Consider the following 22295-nt stretch of genomic DNA (forward strand, 5'->3'; position numbering starts at 1 on the left):
GGCCCGACCCACCGATGCCAGTGGCACACCACCTGGAACCCCCCTGGGGATTCACCATACAAACATTTCAAAAAATCGCCGGTTTTGCACTTTACATGAAAAAATTAGCGAAATGCCTATGTTTTTTTTGTTTTTTTATTTATTTATTTATAATAATATTTATTATTTATTTATAATAATATCTATTTTTCTCTTAAGAATTTATTTAGTCAGAACATATGTAAATGAAAAAAATTAATTTAAGTGAGTATAAAAGGCGACAATTGTAGAGGCACTGGAAATCAGTTTGCTTTGAGCTGTCAATCAGTTATCTGGCGAGCAATAGCAGTATTATTTTGAAAGTCAGTTTCATTTAAGCTATCAGTTTTGTTATTAAGCCAGCTAGTTGCAAAGTATAAGTGTTATTGTGAAGTACTTTAATAAAGGCCATTTTTCCATTATTCAATATTGGAGTTATTTATTCAACAGTTTAGTGATACGAACTTAGCAAAAAGGCAAATAAGAGTTTTTGCAAGCAAATTCGTTACAATATTGTAACGAATGTTAGCAGCACTGAGCGATGCTATCGTCTCTAAGCCGATGCTAAGCAGTGACGTGAATTAACATCCATAGATCAATCATTATGTATCTACATAAACGAAACAATAATTGCGTCTACACATATATACCATGTACGTATACGAGCAGCGGAGAGTCAATGCACAAACACATGCATATATCTGAGATACTCCTGAAAGTATGCAATGAGAAAAACTATAAAATTGTGCAATTGCAGTTACAGCTGAGAAGTTTGAGAGCTGCTGGACTAGTAGATTCTGGAAGCGCCTAGAAGATGCGAACGTTGAAATACGAGAGTATAAAAGGCGGCAATTGTAGAGACGCTGGAATTCAGTTTGATTTGAGATTTCGATTAAGACGCTATCTAGCAAGCAAGAGCAGTATTATTTTGAATAGTAGAGTTTCATTTGAGCTATCAATCAGTTTGGTTATCAAGAGAGCTATTCGTTGCACAGTTTGAGTGTTATTGTGAAGTACTTTAATAAAGGCTATTTTGCATTATTACATATTGGAGTTATTTATTCAACAGTTTATTGCTTCTGTGCAAGCCAGTTTACAAAGCACGCCGTGTTGAGGTAGAAAAGCCAGAGTGGGTAGACGCAATATTGGAGGCGCTGAAAGGATCGCAAAAGCGGAGTGAAAAAGTTATCAAATGTTTCAAATGCTTGAAGTCCGGTCACATTGCCCGTCATTGCGATCTTGATCGTAGTTGTTCCAACAATGTGGGTGGCCGTAAACGCAAAGCTGGAGGAGATGAGCAAGAGCGAGTAAGAGGTAGAGATCGAGAGTTAGATCCAGGTATTGAATGCCCTGAGATATCTGTGTTGCAAATTGATAGAAAATCGAGCAGTCTTACCGTCAGAGAGAATGTGGATGGTAAAGAACGTGTACTGACTGTAGATATGGGCGCATCTGATTCCTTGCTCCGATCTGGCTTGGTCAACAGGAGAATAAAACCGTTACCTGGAGCAAGGTTGCGTGCGGTCACTGGGGAGTATAACCAAGTTCAGGGAGAAGTGATATGTGAAGTCTTGATTGGAAAGGTCATGGTTCTACACAAATTCGTTGTGGCGAAGATCGTTGAAGAAGTCATATTGGGAGTAGACTTCTTGGTTGACCATGACATCAAAATCGATATGCAGAGAAGGGTGATGCGTTATGAGAACCAGGATATACCACTTAACTTCAAGTTGGAGAAAGGGTTCAGTAGTAATCGAGTAATGGTGGAGAAGACTCGACAAAGGCCACGAAGGTCAAAAGAAAAGGTTGATGGATCGAATGGGCCAAATAAAGCAAAATTTAAAGTACCTGGGAGAAAAAGACCGGCATTGACAAACCCTAATGGACGCACTAAAAAAACTGAAAGAATTTTCCAGAAAGAATGCAAGGGTGATTTCAAGCCAGCGCGCACTACTGTTGTGAAATGTCCAGACGATAATGATGATGCAAAGTCAATCCGTCAAGTGCAAGCTCTACGAAGAAGTTCATTGGCCAATCAACAGAGTGCGAGGGAACGATCAAGACTAATGAGTAGTAAGATGAAACGCAGGTACAATGAGAACAAAAATTCGGAAGGTTTCTTGGAGGGAGATTTGGTACTGTTATACAACCCTCAACGGCGGAAAGGTGTTCCCTCCAAGATTCGGTGCAGTTGGGAAGGCCCGTACAAAGTTGTGAAGAAGATCAGTGATACCATCTTTCACATACAAACCACTGGGAAACCACGGATTAGAAGAGTGTTTCATTTGGAGAGGCTGGCAGCGTATAGATTGAGAGATTTGTCTAATCGGGACGATCAGACTTAGGTGGAGGGCAGTGTAATGAATGTTAGCAGCACTGAGCGATGCTATCGTCTCTAAGCCGATGCTAAGCAGTGACGTGAATTCATATCCATAGATCAATCACTATGTATCTAATAAACGAAACAATAATTGCGTCTACACATATGTACCATGTACGTATACGAGCAGCGGAGAGTCAATGCACAAACACATGCATATATCTGAGATACTCCTGAAAGTATGCAATGAGAAAAACTATAAAATTGTGCAATTGTAGTTACAGCTGAGAAGTTTGAGAGCTGCTGGACTAGTAGATTCTGGAAGCGCCTAGAAGATGCGAACGTTGAAATCCGAGAGAATAAAAGGCGGCAATTGTAGAGGTGCTGGAATTCAGTTTGATTTGAGATTTCGATTAAGACGCTATCTAGCGAGCAAGAGCAGTATTAGTTTGAATAGTAGAGTTTGATTTGAGCTATCAATCAAAAAAAATAAATAAATAAATGTAAGGCGCGTAAACCTCCGAAGAGATCTAAGGCCGAGCTTCTCTTCCAATTTGCGTCGTGCTCCTCTTGATTTTCCCTACAAATTGGCCGGACGGGACCTACATGTTTTATGCCGACTCCGAACGGCATCTGCAAAGCAGATGAGTTTTCACTGAGAGCTTTTCATCGCAGAAATACACCCGGAGTGCTTGCCAAACACTGCCGAGGGGCGACCCCGCTTAGAAAAATTTTCTTCTAATTGAAAAATCTTATTTCTAAAATTTTGATGTTGCTTTGCCCGGGAGTTGAACCCAGGGCATACGGTGTGATAGGCGGAGCACGCTACCATCACACCACGGTGGCCGCCTACGTGGAGCTATCAATCAGTTTGGTTATTAAGCAAGCTATTCGTTGCACAGTTTGGGTGTTATTGTGAAGTACTTTAATAAAGGCCATTTTGCATTTTTACATATAGGAGTCAGTGTTGCCAGGTGATGCAAAAAAAAGAAGCTAGATTGGCAAAAAAAAAAGGTTAGAAAAGGCTAAATTTAGAAAAAAAGAAGCTAAAAAAAGGCCAGAATTTTTTTGGTTAATTCATTAAATTTTTTTATATAAAAACTTATAAAAATAACTTAAGCATAACTTCCTGTTTCAAAACATATCAGGCAAATTTTCTTTGACTAGCACATGGAATTACTTTAAATGATTGCATATGTGTATATACATAAAAAAAATATTACAAAATAATTATTTATATAAAATATTCCCCGTCTGAAGAATCAGAAGAGCTTATGTCTGGGTATAAAGTTTGGCTATTTACCATAGATATGAGATCATAATTAATTTCAAAGTCATTACAACATTTAGGTAAGCGTTTTAACGAGCATCTAATATTAAGCAGCGCATTAAGCATTTTAATTTTTAGTTTGTTCCTTAATTTAGTTTTCAGAATTTTCATGCCACTAAAAACTCTTTCAACCTCCGCGTTACTGAGTGGTAATACTAAAAAACTAAATATGAATTCGACAAGTTCTAAAAAAGGAGGTTAGTTTAATGCATTTTTATATTCTCGGACTTCCGACCAAAATTCCATGGTGGAGTGTACATTTTTCCATTGTATAGTTATAAGTTTTCGCCACTGCAGCTCTATTAATGCAATTTGACATGAAGAATAACTATACTTCTCTTTTTCAAAGTAAGAAAACACATCTGGCTTTGAAATTTTCAACGAATTTTCAGCAGAAAAAGAATTAATCTTTTGTAGAGAACTCATATTATTAGGTATTAGGTGTTCACAGGAACTATTGAAATTATTTTATTTTAGAAATTTTTAAAAATATATTCGGAGTAAAAAAGGCTAAAAAAAGTCACGAAGCTAAACACAAAATTTCGAGGCCAAAGGTAAAAAAAGGCTAAATCTAGCCTCGAAAAGGCTAACCTGGCAGCTCTGATAGGAGTTATTTATTCAACAGTTTAGTAATTCGAACTTAGCAAAAGGGCAAATAAGAGAATTGCAAGTAAATTCGATACAATATTATATATATCTATATATATAAAAAGAAGTGTACAATTTGATTGTCACTCCATAACTCGAGAACGGATTGAAAGATTGCCATGCAATTTTTAGGAAAGATACGGAAGGAGAGATGATGGTTAGTTGATTTTGAAATCCCAAATCGGTGACTAGGGTCTCGAGATATAGGCCAAAACGTGGGTCGGGCACCCCTAGAATGTGTTTATACAATATGAACATCAAATGAAAGCTGTTGATGAGTGCTTTAGTACAGGGTAGTTTTCATACCTATTGGTGACTAGGGTCTCGAGATATAGGCCAAAACGTGGACCCGGGCACCCCTAGAATGTGTTTTTACATTATGGGTACCAAATTGAAGCTGTTGATGAATGCCTTAGTAGGGTGTAGTTTTCATACCTATTGGTGACTAGGGTCTCGAGATATAGGCCAAAACGTGGATCGGGGTAACACTAGGATGTGTTTTTACATTATGGGTATCAAATTGAAGATGTCGATGTGTGCTTTAGTGCAGAGTAATTTTTATATCGCGAGGTGACTAAGGTCTCGAGATATAGGCCAAAATGTGGACCCGGATACCCCTAGAAGGTGGGTGTAATATGGATAGCAAATAAAAGCTGTTGGTATGTGCTTTAGTCGGCCACCGTGGTGTGATGGTAGCGTGCTCCGCCTATCACACCGTATGCCCTGGGTTCAACTCCCGGGCAAAGCAACATCAAAATTTTAGAAATAAGATTTTTCAATTAGAAGAAATTTTTCTAAGCGGGGTCGCCCCTCGGCAGTGTCTGGCAAGCGCTCCGATTGTATTTCTGCCATGAAAAGCTCTCAGTGAAAACTCATCTGCCTTGCAGATGCCGTTCGGAGTCGGCATAAAACATGTAGGTCCCGTCCGGCCAATTTGTAGGGAAAAATCAAGAGGAGCACGACGCAATTTGGAAGAGAAGCTCGGCCTTAGATCTCTTCGGAGGTTATCGCGCCTTACATTTATTTTTTTTTTTTATGTGCTTTAGTACAGAGCAAGTTTTATATCGCTGGGTGACTACGGTCTTGATTTATAGGCCAAAACGTGGACCCGGATACCCCTACAATGTGTGTGTAATATGGTTATCAAATGAAATCTGTTGCTGAGAGCTTTAAAGTAATTTCCATTGTCATATTCGATTTAGTCGCATCAACCTGGCAAAACTGATAATAAGCATCCGAAGCTGAAATAAAGACATGAATTAATAATACCCACATACCTTTATACATATGTACTTCCTATTCGATTTGCCTGAAATTTGGTGTATTAATTTGCTTGTATTAGTATTTACGATCCTTTTTTCCGGGAACTAGACCAGAGACGGACTGGGACTGGGATTAGGACTAGGACTGGGGCTGAGACTCGGAGGGGGATTGGGACTCGGAATAGGACTGTAACAAAATACATACCACCCTCTGGGACTGGCAATAAGGGATGAAGAAGAATGAGAAGAACTTGAGAGAAGAGAAAAGAGGGAAGAATAAGGAAACTGAGAAAGAGATAGAGTGAGACGAAATAGAGATAGATGAATCGAAGAGAACGGAGGGAGGAGTGAATAAAAGGATTAAGAAAATTATAAGAGGGGGAGGCAGAGTTAGACGGAAAACGCTTATTAAGATGTAGGCTGATAGACCAAATTTAGGGCAGAACAACGTCTGCAGGGTCTGCTAGTATATTATATTATATATATATATTATATTGATTCTTTCTGACTAGCACTCTAAAATAATTACTCGAATCGTTGTGCTAGCAAAATACTTTAATAAATACAACTGCATTTTTTTCATTGTATTTATCTGCTTTGTTATAGAAGATTTCAAAACCACGGACGTGTACGGAGGTGTTTTTTCTTTGTTCCACATTACGTTGAATATTATCATAATAATTTGTCTAAAATCGAGTATTTTTGTGACCATCTGTCGTGCAATTAAATATTGACTCTTATAAACTCTATTGGCGCTAACCGCTGCCAAGTTAATTATTTAAATATTCCTATATTTTAAAAATTCCTTGTTTGTGTAAATAATAAGTTGATCGCATGTATAGCAGAGCGTCGGTCATCTCTTCGCCCGCCTGCAGCCCCCGCTGCATCGTGTGAACGTCCACTTGAAAGTCCTTCGATGAACACAAACAATACAAATAATATACAAAATGCGAAAATCACTGTAGACAATGAACTCGATGGTTTGCATACAGAAGATGCTTTATTTGCGGATTTTAAATTATTGTCTACAAACTTACAAGACAGATATGCGGTAATAACTTCTCTTACGTCGGAAATAGCAGATTTGAGAAAGGCTGTAGTCGATTTGCTTAAGTTGGTTTCGGAAAATATAATGTAAACAAACAAAATGTGTTGTCTGATATGATAATGCTCTCTGGATATGCGCGTTGCTGTCGCTGCTACTGCGGCCGATGATGTTGCTGCAGTACGGTCAAAATCAAATATTGTTGATACGTCTGTTGATAACATGAACTTGTTGACAAATAATTATCTCACTTCGCCTTCGTTAATAATAATAAATAAGAAACTTTGCCGAAGGAACCATACCTCCAAAACGAATTCTGATGTCCCCCAATTTGGGTCGAACTTTTGGGTAGGGGCAAATTTTGAAAAATTCCATTTTGAACCATTTAGAGTGCTCCAATCGAGTCCAAATGTATGACCTACCCCCACTAACTTTGGAGGCCCGACCCACCGATGCCAGTGGCACACCCCCTGGAACCCCCCTGGGGATTCACCATACAAACATTTCAAAAAATCGCCGGTTTTGCACTTTACATGAAAAAATCAGCGAAATGCCTATGTTTTTTTTGTTTTTTTATTTATTTATTTATAATAATATTTATTATTTATTTATAATAATATCTATTTTTCTCTTAAGAAATTTATTTAGTCAGAACATATGTAAATGAAAAAAATTTATTTAAGTGAGTTATAGAAAAGAAACTAAAAAAAATTATTGTTTGAAGTCTTTTTTACTTTCAAGTCTGGGCAATTTCGCACGGCTCTCTAATGTCGTCGCCATAACAGCCTCTACATTTTCCGGTTGTTTGTGTACACAAACAAAATAATATGCCGGTTCCACCTCACGGCAACTCGAAAAAAATGAAAAGAGCGAAACAAAGAAATGAAACAAAGGAATTAGTAAAATATGATATAAAAAATGGTTAGGTTTATTGAAGAAAAGGAAACCGCATATATGAAGATATATGCGGGTGAAAAATCGAATTTAAAATGACAAATATAAATCTCAATAGATATAAAGAATTAATAAAGTTAAATATTACCGAAAAGGTGTATATGTTACCTTAGCTTTGAAATGCTGCTGTGGAACGCTGTCTCAACTGCTGTCGTAAGTAGAAGACTATATCTCTGCAGTTGAGCGCAGCGTTAACGAACCCTAACTTCGAAAGAGAACCACCGGTAGATTTCCAATCACAGTGCAGCTTTGTGGCGAACAGCTGCGAATGAAGAAACACCAGTGGTTCCCAACTATTGAAGGCGTTTGGCTTCAACTTTGCCGCCGGCCTTGCAACACGTAGGGGTTGCAACAAACAATTCAAAAGCCAAGCACCATATTGATTTCCAAACTAAAACTAAAATTCATTAAATGCGTGTAAAGTAATAAATTGTTGAGTTTTCTTTAATATGTACAGTGCTTTATTATAGTTAAATCTAATTCATATTCGTATTTTATAAATTCATAATTGCTACCCCGTAGGGGTTATAATGTAACGGCGACTTACTTATATGATTAATTACCAAGCTAGTATAATTCATATATTAAGTTCAATTCAATTGAATACTTAAACCGATGAGGAAATTTAAGTGTACGAAACGGTACCCATTAGGGGGTCGCTGTGCCTGAAGGGACACCCGGGCCGGATAGGACCCACGCGAACGCGGAAGACGCGAAACGGTACCCATTAAGGGGTCGCTGTGCCTTAAAGGACACATGGGCCAGAAAGGACCCATCCGAACACGGAATTTTGGGCTGTCGGATAGCCTGGATACTTTACAATTTCGGTTTTAATGATTTTGTGATATATATCCCCCCCTAGAATCACGGCTACTGCGGAAGATGTGTGAAACCCGGGATCTGCCAACATCATATTGACAAACCTATCACATGTGGCTTGGCTGAGATGGCGAGTCGGGGTCTTGAGCTCGAACTCCGGCATGACTCTTGCTGGCAACGTGAATCGAACATGTGAGTCGTTTGATGAGCTGATATAGAGCTCGCACATATCAATATGTGCAACCGGCACCGTCGGTATACGAAGACGGCGCACCAATGAATTGCACACTTTGCTCGTGGGTGAGCAAGAGTCGAGAAGAGCTCGGGTCAGGACCTTTCGTTGCCCTATATGTATATAAATGGCGACTGTTGGCAGAACCGTGATCGTTCCGGACAGCTGTGTGAGGATCGGGGGGAGTTCACGGCGAGAGGTTACACGAGTTCTGGAGTGTAGAAGCGAATGATGCTTCTCACCACAAAAATGGCATGTTCCCGTGCTTTTGCAGTTTTTTGTTATATGCGAATGCGCTAAGCATCGCGAGCAATAACGGTGTAACAATACCAAACGTAGTCGGCGTTCAAAGCTTGCGTCGATAAATCTTTTACAGAATCGAAGAGGGTGTGATCGATCACAAACTCTGCATTTGAGCGTATTGCTTCGTTTGTTGAGGCCTGGCAATTTCTTCGCTGATGTTGACGTGTTCATTGCCGCCTGCTCAGTGTTGGCCGATGTGTCCGTTGTTGCTCGTTCAATGCTTGTCGATGTTTCCACTGGTGCCGCTGCATTGGGGGGTGGGGTCGGTGAACATTCAATGAGTGCTGTATCCATATTGTAAAGCTAAGGAATTAAAAGAGATGATAAACGCTAAAGGTTAGTTTGGTAAAACAACTAACTTTATAATGGGGCGCGTTATCATTCCCTTTTGGGTGCGAATGTCGGCCACTCGAACTCTTTTATCAGTTCCATGATATATATTGGTGACCCTACCCAAGCGCCATTCACTAGGTGGAAGATTTTCATGGCGAACTACAACTAGGTCATCGATGGCAATATTTATTTATTTTATTTATTTTATTTATAACATTAGCTTACAACATACATCTTATAGGCTAATTTTGTTAGGAGCTATAACAACAAGGCTTTAAGCTCGATATTTAAATTAAATCTTTTATAAACATTAATTTGATTTATAACTTAGGTTTTTTGATATAGTTTGGTTTTTTAAGGAAATTGGTAATTAGGGTGATTGAGTCTGGGCGAGGATCTTGGAGGTGTGATATAGGGTTTGTGTTTGCGAAGAGTTGTGTTCTACAATTCGCGTACAGTGGACAGCTTTCTAGAATGTGGGGTATAGTGATTGTGATGTCTGCGTTGCAGGTGCAACTATTAGGGCTAGTGCTATTCATAATATGTCCGTGGGTTATTTTCGTATGTCCTAGTCTGAGTCGTTCGTATTTAATAATATCCAAACGCGTGTGCTTTTTTTTGTTTTATTAAGTGTGTCTACTATGTGTGTTTTTGAGTAGTTTATATCTTTATACCAAGGGCTGGTTTGATTCCAGGTGTTTGCTATGGAAGTGTGTCTTTATCTTTTTTTCAATGTCCTGCAGATTAAAGTTGGATGTGCTAGTTACAGGACTATGGTGTGCTTCTTTGGCGGTGAGATCGGCAAAAACATTGCCAGCTATATTACTGTGTCCAGGCACCCAGATTAAAATGATTTTTTGGGTAGTGTTGTGTGATGGTATTCCTTATTAAGGTAGTGTAGAAGTTTCTGCAATTTATATCAGCTATGGAGAGAAGAGAGGAGAGTGAGTCTGAACATATGGCAAATTTTCCTCTTTTCTTTTTAAATAGGTCTATTGCTTCTACAATCGCGATAATTTCACCGGAGAAAATGGAGCTATAGTAGGGGATATTTGATATTTTAATAACTTCTTGCTCTGATGTTATACTATATGTGGCGCTTTTATGGATCTTGGAGGCGTCTGTGTAAATGAAAGTGTAATTAAGGTATTTGTTTCGGATCTCGTTGAACATTGCTTGATATTGAATCGCGCTCGTGCTATTTTTGTTAAGGGTATGCAGAGTTGTATTTACGGATTTGGGGTTGAAGGACCATGGAGGGTTGTTGGGAACTACCCTTTTTCTTAAATTTGATGGTATATCAATTTTTCCACTTAGACTGATAATTCGGCCTATAGCTGGTGGAACTTTGGGGATCCTCTTTCTTTTTTTTAAGTTGCTAGACATCCCACAAAGTGGGTTATCTTGCCCAGGTATTAGAGTTTTAAAAAGTTTGGCTGTGGCTTGGTCTCTTTGGTTTGCAAAATTATGAATGCCTGACTCAAAATATAAATTTCCGACGGGTGTAGAGCGCAACGCACCCATTGCAGCTCTTATTGCCGCGGTTAGAATCACTTTAACCTTATTTGTAACATGGTTAGGAGCGTAACCATACATGAAAATTCCATAAGTAATCCTGGGTATGATGAGGGCTTTAACTACTGCTAATATAGATTGGGTGTCGCAGTTGAACTTAGGTGTAGCAAGACATTTTACGATATTTAGTCGGGAGACTAAGGACGTGTTAAGGTAATTGGTGTGCGAATTCCAATTGTATCTCTTGTTAAAGATTATTCCTAAGATTTTGATTTCGTTGCAGGGAGTAATGTATATATTTTGGGACAATACAGTGCAATGGCAGTTTCGTTTACGACAGATGTGGATGTACTTACTTTTTGCTGGGGATAGTTTTGCGCCTGAGTACTCGCACCATGCCGATACGTCTTGGAGAATATTGTTCAAGTCGATTATTGGGCACTTTTCTTTCTTTGCGTTTATTATAATGTTGAAATCATCAGCATAAGCACAGAAATCAATTTCTTTGTGTAAAGTAATTATCGAGCAAAGTTTTTCGAATGCGATAAGGAACAGAATAACGGACAGTGGCGATCCTTGCGGAATGCCATTGTTTATTGCCCAGAAATCTGAAAGGTGGTTTCCTACTCGTGTTACGATCTTGCGGTTGGACATCAAGTTAATGATGTAATGGATAATCTTGGGGCCTATTTTCCATTTGACCAGTTGTTCAATTACGGTGTGTAGGCCTATTCTGTCGTACGCTTTCTCGAAATCCAGGGAAATGATTGTTAGGTGCCCTTTAGAAGAGAGCTTGCCTGCAGCTAGATAGTCTAACATTAATAGAGTATCCGCTGTAGATTTACCTCTCTTAAAACCCATTTGTCGACTGTTTAATAGCTTGCTTTTTTCAACAAACCACCAAAGTCGATCTGCAATTATTTTTTCTAGAACTTTAGAAAAACATATATTTAGTGATATTGGTCTGTAAGATTTTGGTTGTGTTTTGTCTGAATTGGGTTTATGTATAGGTATTATGAGACTATGTTTAAATACTTGTGGGATGATTTTGTTTTGCAGGATAGAGTTGTATAATTGTAATAGTCGATTTTTCAAGGTGACTGGTAAGTTTCGGATCATTGGATAAGATATCCTATCTAAGCCTGGCGTTTTCCCTTTCAATTTTTTGAGTGCAGACATCATTTCTAAATGGGTTATGTCATGTTCCAGAAACATAGCTTCTTTGCTGGGCTGTACATTTACTAGCGATTGCAGTACTGATTTTTTCTTGTCTTGGAAAAGGTTCGGGAAATTATGGTCGGCTGACATATCGCTCCAATATTCAGATAATTCGTTGGCAATCAATTTCTGATCAGTGTGGGTTATACTGGGATGCAATGATGATTGCAAAGCGTGTATGCCATAGGATACTTTGTATCCACAGAGACGTCTGATATTCATCCAAATTTGTTTGGTGGGTGTGTTAGGGTTAATATCGGCTGTGAAATTCTGGATTGAGCGTTGCTTAGAAATTCTAATCTCGCGTTTTAGGGCTGCGTTTGCCTTTTTGTATTCCATAAGGTTTGATTCTGTCATATTTCTCTTAAATTTGTTAAATTTTCGATTTTTATCGGCTTTTAATTTACCAAGATCTTGATTCCACCATGGCACTGACTTTTTCTTTTTACTGTTAGTTTGTTTAGGCATGGATTCGTTGGCAGATTTGATTATGATTTTCTTAAGGTTTTTTGCTTCTGCGTTAACATTATAACTAAAGGGTCAGGTTGATTCATAAAGCACACATTTTTTTTCAAAGAGTTCCCAGTTAGCAAGATCATGTTTGAATAATGGTTTAGTTGATGCTCTTGAAAAATTTTCAGAGGGAAATAAGGAAATAAAGATCGGATAATGGTCGCTTCCGTTTAAGTCGCTATGGGTTCTCCACTCCGCACGCATTGCAAGTTCTGGAGAACAAAAGCTTAAGTCCAAGCATGTAAAAGTATTACGGGTGGAAAAGTGAGTTGGCGATTTGTCATTTAAGAGTATATACTGAGATTGGTTTATGAAATTAGAAAGAACGCTTCCTTTGCGGTTATTTGTGTGGGAGCCCCACATTTGGTGCCAAGAATTGAAGTCGCCGGTGATAATGCTTGGATACATACTTTCAGTAAAAACATTTTCTAAGTTATGGTTAGAGAAGTTGGCGGATGGAGGGATGTAAGCTGATGTAATTCTGAACTTTTTAGTTGAATGTACCTCTAAAGCGATATTATCAAAGTCCTTTTCAGTTGAAAGTAGTTTATGTTGCATAGAATTATGTATAAGGATTGCTACTCCGCCGTAGGGGGGGTTTGTATTGTAGGAGTAGAGGGAGAAATTGATGGGTATTGGGATATTATGGAATTGAGTTGGGAGGTGACTTTCCTGGAGGGAGATTATTTTCGGTTTGTAAATATTTATGAGAATTTGAAGTTCACTATAGTTGTTAAGATATCCATTTATGTTCCATTGTATAATTGTTAGTGTCATAGTTATCTATTGAAATAATTGTTTGCAGTGTATTGATATATATGTAATTTGTTTATATGTACTAAAAAAAATAAGTAAAAGCGTATGATATGTTTTGCGACCGCTTATTACTCGGTAAGCATTGACTCCGATGAGTCGGAGTCAGAGATTTCTCTTATATGAGAAGACTGAACGCTCTTGGTATCCGATTTGCGGTTATCTTTGAGCTTGTTGATTTGGTTTAAGATTTTCCTTCTCCTCTTTGAGGTGTTTCTGGGTAAAATTTTTGGTTTGCTATCTTTTGACAGTTTGTGTAAGTTGTTTTTGGGTTGGTTTGAACCGTTGTGAGTGACTTCGGAATAGTCTCTTAGCTCTCTTTGGTTGCTAGTTGATAAGTCTGATACGTCTGGTGTTTGTTGTTGTGTGTTAGGGCCGATTGTGAGCGGAAGATTTATGTTATTGCTATGTGAGGCGCGTTGATAGTCTGATGAGATGGTTTTCGATATTACTGGTGAGGCGGGGGATGGGTGAGGAGATACTGTTCTCTTGTTAGGATGGTTGGCACGGTTTGAGTTAACTTCTGTAGTTGCACTTGCTGTTTTTGCTGAGTATGTAGTTGATGAGAGTGGGTGACGTTCTCCGTATGTAGTTATTGCTATCCTTCTGTCGAGTTTTTCTAGAGTGATAATTGCTTGAATTTCCTTTTCTTTTATAAATACTGGACAATTTCTGTCAAGTGAATTATGTTTCTGGGTTTCAGCTCCGTTGTTAGTGCAGTTTATGCATGACGGGGAGAAGGTGCACTTTTCGTTGTTATCGGGATCGACGTGAGATGCTTGTCCGCAGTTTGCGCAAATTTTGTTGTCTTTGCATATTTTCGCTGAGTGACCGTATTTTAAGCAATTTATACATCTGAGTGGGAGAGGTATATAGGGTCTTGTTTTAACTTTTTCATATCCAATTAATATGTCGTTGGGTAGTGTAGGATTATCGAAGGTTAGAATGTGTAAACCGGTTTCCACTAATCCGTTTTCAGACTTTTTCTTTATTTTTCTTATTTCGAGTACACCTTGCGCTTTCAGTTCCTTTATTATTGTTTCTTCTGTTATGCCTATTAATTCACGTGAGAACACGACACCTTTAGAGTTATTTAGCGTATTATAATTAATAGTAGAGGTTAAAGAGGTTAAGGTTACAAGTTTGCTTGCTTGAGCGAAAGATTTTGTTTTAATAAGAATGTTTCCGTTTCTCAACTTTTTACATAAATCAACTTCACCACCACACACTGGGTCAACTACTCTTTTTAGCAAGAAGGGAGACACTTTAGATAGATTTTCTGAGCTTTCAGTTCTTGACATAAGCAGGTATTTAGCAGTCTTGGAATTACTGGTTAATGTTTTTAGTTTATCCGTCACGTAAAAAAGCTGACCTTCAGCCTTGTCTCGATCCGGTGGATCGGCCATGATTAATTGTTCGGTTTAAGTTTGTTTCTTCACTAGGTTTGCACTAGATTCAGCGATAGAACTGTTCCGCACGATAGTCAGACGAACACGATCGATGGCAATATCTTTTTGAGGGGACTTCCATTTATGACGTTTGTGAAGCTCCTTTAAGTATTCCTCCTTCCAGCGAAGCGAATGTTGTTGACTAAGAGCCTTAAGTTTTTGCCATCGGTTGATTAATGATATTGGGTTTGTTTCGATTGAGGGTTCCGGTGGGGCGAGTATTGGCCCCCCAGTTAGAAAATGACCCGGAGTAAGAGCTGCACAATCAGCAGGGTCGTTGGAATTAGGTGATATCGGTCTTGAATTTAGACAGGCTTCGATGCGACAAAGAAGGGTTTGAAATTCTTCAAAGCTGAATTTCTGAGAAGCAGCGGTACGACGAAGATGGAATTTTAAACTTTTAACCCCTGCTTCCCAGAGACCACCCATATGAGGAGCGCCTGCCGGGATAAAATACCAGGAGACTTCTTGAAGGCTATATAGGTTGCACACAGACTCTTGAGTTGTGGTAATGAATTTTTTAAAGTCCCTTTTAAGAACGGTGGATGCGCCTACAAAGTTCGTTCCATTATCCGAAAAGATATTTTTTGGACAGCTTCTTCTAGCAATGAACCTTGAAAATGCGCCTAGAAAGGTTTCTGTTGAAAGATCGCTGGCAGCTTCTAAGTGAATCGCTTTCGTAGAGAAGCATACAAAAACACAAGCGTAACCTTTAGTAATCTTGTAAGATCTTCCCGAAAAGCTTTTAATGTCGAATGGACCGGCGAAATCTACACCTGTATTTTCAAAGGGTCTGGAAAGTACCGTCCGTTCTTCCGGGAGAGCCGCCATAATTTGACAATGATTTTGTTTCCTGTGTATAACACATGGTTTACAATTATGAATAACAGTCTTTATGAGATTTTTGGCTTTCGGAATCCAATATTGTTGGCGCAGTAACCGAAATACCAATTGATTTCCGCCATGAAGAGAGCCCTTGTGAGTAAGTTCTACTAACAACTTTGCGAAATAACAACTATAGGGCAAAATAATCGGACGCTTTTCGTCTTCAGACAACATCTGCGAATTTGTCAGTCGGCCGTTTGCTCGAATTACACCATGAATATCGAGGAAAGGGTTTAAGGAGAGAATTTTACTCTTTGACGATATTGCAATTTTAGCGGTAAGATTCTTGTGTTCCTCTGGAAAGTGCTTCATCTGTGCGAGTATTATGAGCCGAACTCGAATTTTAGAAATTTCTTCTACAGAAATAATTAGAGAGGGGTAAGAATGAAACCGTCGGGTGTATCGGTTAGTTCGATTGTAGAACCTAAACACATATGAGAAGACTCGCAGTGCACGCGGAAGCGACGAAAATCTTTCTAAGGGATCCTCCTGCTTCGACACTTGTGAAGTGTGTGCTTTTAATCCCTTCGCTTCGAGCGTAATGTCGTTTATATCTACATCCAAGGAAGGCCACTGTTCTACGGATTTGGCTAACCACGAGGGGCCGTGCCACCACAACTTATTCGAGCATAAGTCCTGTGGGTAAGTTCCTCTGCTACCAAGATCCGCGGGATTATCCTTGGAATCCACGTGACTCCAATGCCTAACGCTGAGAGCATCGTGGATCTTTGCCACTCGATTAGCAACAAAGGTGGTCCAAGAGCATGGCCTTTTTCTTAACCACGCGAGAACGATGGTAGAATCTGTCCAGCAGTATATATTTTCTACTTTGAATGGAAGTTCTTTTAGAAGTGATTGAAGCATATCGACTACCAGAACAGCACCACACAGCTCTAAACGGGGAAGTGAAATGGTTTTGATTGGTGCGACTTTCGTTTTGGCCAATAAGAGATTGGAAGACGTGATTCCCTGATTTTCTACTCTTAAATATATCGCCCCCGCGTATGCCTTTTCCGAGGCATCACAAAAGGCATGAAATTGGAAAGGTGATTCCTCAGAATAACATACCCATCGCGGAATTTCGATTTCCTCTACAAATTGGTAATTTTCTAAAAATGCTTTCCATTTGGAAAGAGTTTGAGGAGATAAGGGCTTATCCCAGGGAGTACCATCAGACCAAATTTGCTGCATAATTATTTTTGCTAGCACCACGATTGGTGCTAGCCAACCTGCTGGGTCAAACAGCTTCGCTATAAGAGACAGTGCTTCGCGTTTCGTATACGTGTCCTGCAACGAGGGAACGTGAATTTTAAAGAAGAACCGATCTGATTTAGCATTCCATTGAATTCCTAATGCTTTTGTCGTACTTGTTTCATCTAATTCCAAGAAGTCTTTGTCCAAGAGATGCTCTTGCGGAAGATTCCTCAGAATGTCTTTCGAATTTGAGGACCATTTCCTCAAGGAAAAGCCAGCGCTGTTTAATGACTCGATAAGTTCATCTCGCGCTTGTAAAGCTGTGGCTATATTGTGGAATCCAGCTAATACGTCATCTACGTACATGGAGTTCCGGAGCATTTGAGCTGCAAATGGATGTGAATCCTGACAGTCTTGAGCTAATTGAATAAGTGTTCTAATTGCCAAGTATGGCGCGCAATTTATCCCGAAGGTGACTGTTTTAAGTTGACAGTCTTGTATGCTACCTTGCGGGTCATCCCTAAAAATAATCCTCTGATAAGGTCTGTGTTCAGGTTTGACCAGAATTTGACGATACATTTTCTGTATGTCGCTACTCAGAACGAACTTGTACAGCCGCCACCGAATTATAAGAAGAGTTAAATCTGATTGCAGAGCCGGGCCTACATGGAGAACATCATTTAACGAGACGCCATTCGAAGAGTTGCATGACGCGTTAAAAACTACTCTCAACTTCGTCGAAGTACTTTCCGGTTTCAGAACCGCGTGATGTGGGAGGTAAAAGTGGCTAGGTGAATGTTCGAAATTTGGAGCTTCTACTCGCTCCATGTGTCCTAATTCAAGGTATTCCTTAACGACGTTGTCATATTCTTCTTTTAACGAAGGGCTTTTTAACAATCTTGTTTCGTTGCGATAAAATTGCTGCAACGCGGTTGGCCGAGATGCACCTAATTTTAAATCCGTGGGATAAAAACTTTTAAACGGCAACGGAACGACATATCTACCATCCGGGTTTCGTATAGTCGTCTTCGAGTACAGCTCTTCACAAAACAAGTCTTCCGATGACTGATGATTCTTCTTGGGTATTTCTTCTAACTCCCAGAATTTACGAAGCTGACTATCTAAATTAATATCTTCTCCTATTGAGACTTTGGTAGCAAAGCAAGAGACGTGTGCGGTGTCCGATGCCCCAGTGACAATCCACCCGAACACGGTCTCTTGAGATAAAAGATTTTTATGAATACTACGTTTCACGCCATCTAACATAACTTTAGGGTATAAATCTCCCCCGATCAGAACATCTATGGGACCGCTTTGTAAAAACTTTGGATCTGCTAAAGGTACTTTTGGCAGTTGGTCGAGAAGTGTTTCATCGATTGAAGCCGATGGCAAATTACCTGTAATTTGAGGTAATATGAATGCCGAGGCTTCTATGAAGAGGTTTGGGTCACGGGGTGAGCCCAAAATAAACGAGCAACTTTTCGCGGAATTGTTGCAAACTTTTTGGTTTAGCCCGGAAATAACCACGTTTGTTTTCGAGAAAGGAAGCTTAAGAAGTTTTCGCAGTCGGTCAGAAATAAACGACGCTTCAGCAGCAGAATCTATTAACGCGCGAGCTATGTATGTTGCGCCCGAATGGCAAATGTGAACCATGGCAGTTCCAAGAAGAGCTGAGGATAAACCTGAGGATTTCAGATTATTCTCAGATAACGACAAATTTGTATTCGAAGAAGTGGACTGTATATTTGTGTGGAATGCTTGCGCCGCGGTTCCAGCCGTGGTTTCTTTAGAGGGTTGCGCGTTGGAAGACACTCTATGAAGTAAAGTGTGGTGTCTACTCTTGCACGTAGTGCAGGAGTATTGACTTTTACAGTCCTTTATGGAATGGCCTTTCGTAAGGCAATTTAGACAGCAGTTGTGCTTTTTTATTGCCGCAAACCTATCGTTTACGGAAAGGGAGAGGAATTTGGTGCATAATCGGAGAGGATGGTGTTGCTTCGGACATAAAACGCAGTTTGAATTTGAAACTTTGGTGGCAAGAGCTACTTTCTTTTGGCCCGCGTTGTTGGTCGAATGTGCCGCTGATTTGTGAAGGGTGTTAGGCGACGACGATGTTGTAGAACATTTTACATCCACTATTGATTCCAAAGTCCTGTACCGTTGCGTGAGGAATACGTCCATTTGACTCCATCTGGGTAGCGCCGCTTTGTCTTCTAAGGATTGTTCCCACAAACCGAGCGTTGCTTCCGGTAAGCGATTAGAACAATGGAAGATTAGAATTGGATCCCAATTTTCCACCTTGACCTCGTGCATTTCAAGGGCTGATAAGCATCCATTAATGCTCCGCTGAAGTTCCTTTAACGCTTTTGCACTTTCAGTCCGAATGACTGGAAGGGAGAAAAGTGTCTTTAGATGGCTGTTGACCAGCACCCGTTTGTTTTCGTACGCCGCTTTGAGATTCGACCACGCCATGTGGAAGCCTTGATTGGTTAGCGGGGCTTTCGCGACGATGTCCTTTGCTTCACCACTTGTTTTCTGAAGCAAGAAATACAGTTTTTCGACGTTATCTAGTCGCGAATTCTTAATATAAATCGCAGTGAATAGATCGCGGAAGGATGGCCAAGAGACATAATCACCATGGAATATTTCCGTATCACATCGCGGTAAACGCAGACTATTAGATTGGGTGGCTACTTGGGTAGGGGATATGACCGGAGCAACGCTTGCTTCGGCCTTTTGAATGTATTCGCTAATACGCGAAAGGCAGGATATGTAGTCCTTAAGAGTGGTTGACTGCTTTGCTTTAACCGAATCTACTTCCTCGTCATTCTTCAAGGATTGTAGACATTTTTCATACGCCAACTTTGTGTTCGACCACGAACCGATTACTTCCTGTTTTAAAAGTTCTAGAGACGTTTTTGAATTTTCTTTTAAAAAGGCGTCGTCGAATTGCGCGTTGAATTCAACAACTTGGTCTGAACACCTGGTGAAATAAGTCAAAGCCATACCTCTTTTTTAAAGGACCACGCTCTGTGTGCCGAAAATTAAAAAACGATCGAATAAAATATGACCCGAATACTGAAAACCGTCAAAGGGAATGATAAGCGCCACCAATTAAATATAAATTTGAAAGAATTTCTCAAATTTAATTGAAAGTAAATTTTTGAAAAATTTCCTACGGGGTTAGTGTAAAAATTTCCTACTGGGCTGTATGTTCCTACAAATGTGCCTTGTATGTATATGTACGGTATGACAAAGTAGAAAAAAGGCAAAGTCAACAACTGGGCGCTCACAATTGAACTTTCGTGTTATGAGAACAATAAAACAAAGTTAGCTAAACGAAAATGTGTATGTTTGTACCGAATTTACCAATGCTTGGATTTTTATATGAAGAGACCGTGAAAATGGGAGGAAGAACGCGAATTTGATGAGATCGTATGTCGGTCAAATCGCAAACGAGCTAATTTGTTTTTAGCTATGTAAATAGCCGGCAGATATTAATAATTGCAGACTAAGGGGGGAAAACGCGAAATATTAAATACTATTCTCTTCGTTTGAGAGATTGGAACTGAAGTTCGGTGTATAAATTAATATGTATGTACGTATGTGAGTGAAACATAAGACGAGAAAATTAATGCTATACCAAAGAATGTAATTGGCAGAGATCAATTTAAGAAAACCCGACGGGGAAAGCGCGAACTATTTCGAAATAACAAATATCTCCGTATGTATGTTTTAAATTCTCACCCCCAATATTTACTGATTTTTATGAAAAAGCACAGACAGATATGGGCAGGATAAATGGTCCAACGAAATTTATGATTGTTTGATGTATGTTATTCTCACAATAAAAAACTTTCCCACAATAGAAAACTTTGAAAGATTCGTTTAAATTTGCCCGCAATAGAAATTATAAACTTCTAACAAAGTTAAATGATCGCTTTGCTTTAATTTCTTTGCAAGCACACACTTTTATGACCATATATGTCCGTATATACTAATGTAAATGATCTACAATATTTTTTGTTGTGCACCCTCGCGAACTTCGGCGAAAGAAAAGAAAAACTCACTAAACCAATGTATTACAAATCGATGTAATTATTTAATTTTATTTTGTATTTACACAATTTTATAAACTTTTGTTTCAGCGAATTTTATTCGGTCAATTTTTTCTTTTCTTTCCCTTTTTGTTATGGTCTTTTGTGCACTATTTAATATAAAAAATTCAACACGCACTAAGTATATTTTTATTTATTTATTCACTCAACAATTTATTTCATTTTTTACACGCACCTGTTTTTCTCGTTTTGTGATGTTCTGCTTTATGTTTAGTTCTCCGCTTTGTGTTCTCTCTTTGTTATTTTGCTTATTCGTTGTGCTGCTGATTCTCTGTTCGTATAAATGTTTGTAAGTATTACTTTCTATGTTGCGGTGGGCTCGTCGGCTCGAAGACCAAATGTTTGTGTACACAAACAAAATAATATGCCGGTTCGACCTCACGGCAACTCGAAAAAAATGAAAAGAGCGAAACAAAGAAATGAAACAAAGGAATTAGTAAAATATGATACAAAAAATGGTTAGGTTTATTGAAGAAAAGGAAACCGCATATATGAAGATATATGCGGGTGAAAAATCGAATTTAAAATGACAAATATAAATCTCAATAGATATAAAGAATTAATAAAGTTAAATATTGCCGAAAAGGTGTATATGTTACCTTAGCTTTGAAATGCTGCTGTGGAACGCTGTCTCAACTGCTGTCGTAAGTAGAAGACTATATCTCTGCAGTTGAGCGCAGCGTTAACGAACCCTAACTTCGAAAGAGAACCACCGGTAGATTTCCAAACACAGTGCAGCTTTGTGGCGAACAGCTGCGAATGAAGAAACACCAGTGGTTCCCAACTATTGAGGGCGTTTGGCTTCAACACCGGTATAACCTGTTTGGAAACGCTAGCTAGTAATTGAATATGTCGTTCTGTTCCTTGTAAGTGTGATGGAATTTTTGGATCATTAAACGGTGGATCATCTTGATTTAAATATTCTTTCAATGTATCGTACGGAATGCTTCGCGTGAATGGTGGTTCAAACACGATATTTATATCATTCAAATTGATCATTTCCGTATAACTTGTGCAATTAAAGTTTATATCTGGTTTTTTATAAACTCTAAGTTCCATTGGCTCCTCAACATCGGTTCGATAGCGTAGAATTTTCTTGATGGCACAGTCGCGCTTTTCTTTGCTATCATCAAACAACATTGATAGCAAGATATTTTCCAAATGCGCATAATATGAATTATCTTTAATTACTTGGTTGACAATTTTGCGTAAACGAGGTTCTAGAAATCGTGACCAACCAATGAACTTGAAAAATAATGCACTGCCGTACACGACAGAGCTGTAATACTTGATACTGAAGTACATTGGCACATAACATTTAATTATA

General features: G+C 39.0%; 1 protein-coding gene across 1 annotated transcript; it reads right to left on the minus strand.

Moving 5' to 3' along the window:
* Positions 1-7287: 7287 nt before the first annotated feature.
* Positions 7288-21273, minus strand: LOC137241192 (uncharacterized). Its single transcript, XM_067768527.1, has 2 exons — positions 21144-21273; positions 7288-9234 (listed from the first exon to the last, which is right to left on the minus strand). Exon 2 carries the CDS (start codon positions 9223-9225, stop codon positions 8323-8325), a length of 903 nt encoding a protein of 300 aa, XP_067624628.1. The 5' UTR covers positions 9226-9234; positions 21144-21273; the 3' UTR covers positions 7288-8322.
* Positions 21274-22295: the final 1022 nt, after the last annotated feature.

Source organism: Eurosta solidaginis, chromosome 1, assembly GCF_040869045.1.
Source record: "Eurosta solidaginis isolate ZX-2024a chromosome 1, ASM4086904v1, whole genome shotgun sequence".
Classification (NCBI taxonomy): Eukaryota; Metazoa; Arthropoda; class Insecta; order Diptera; family Tephritidae; genus Eurosta; species Eurosta solidaginis.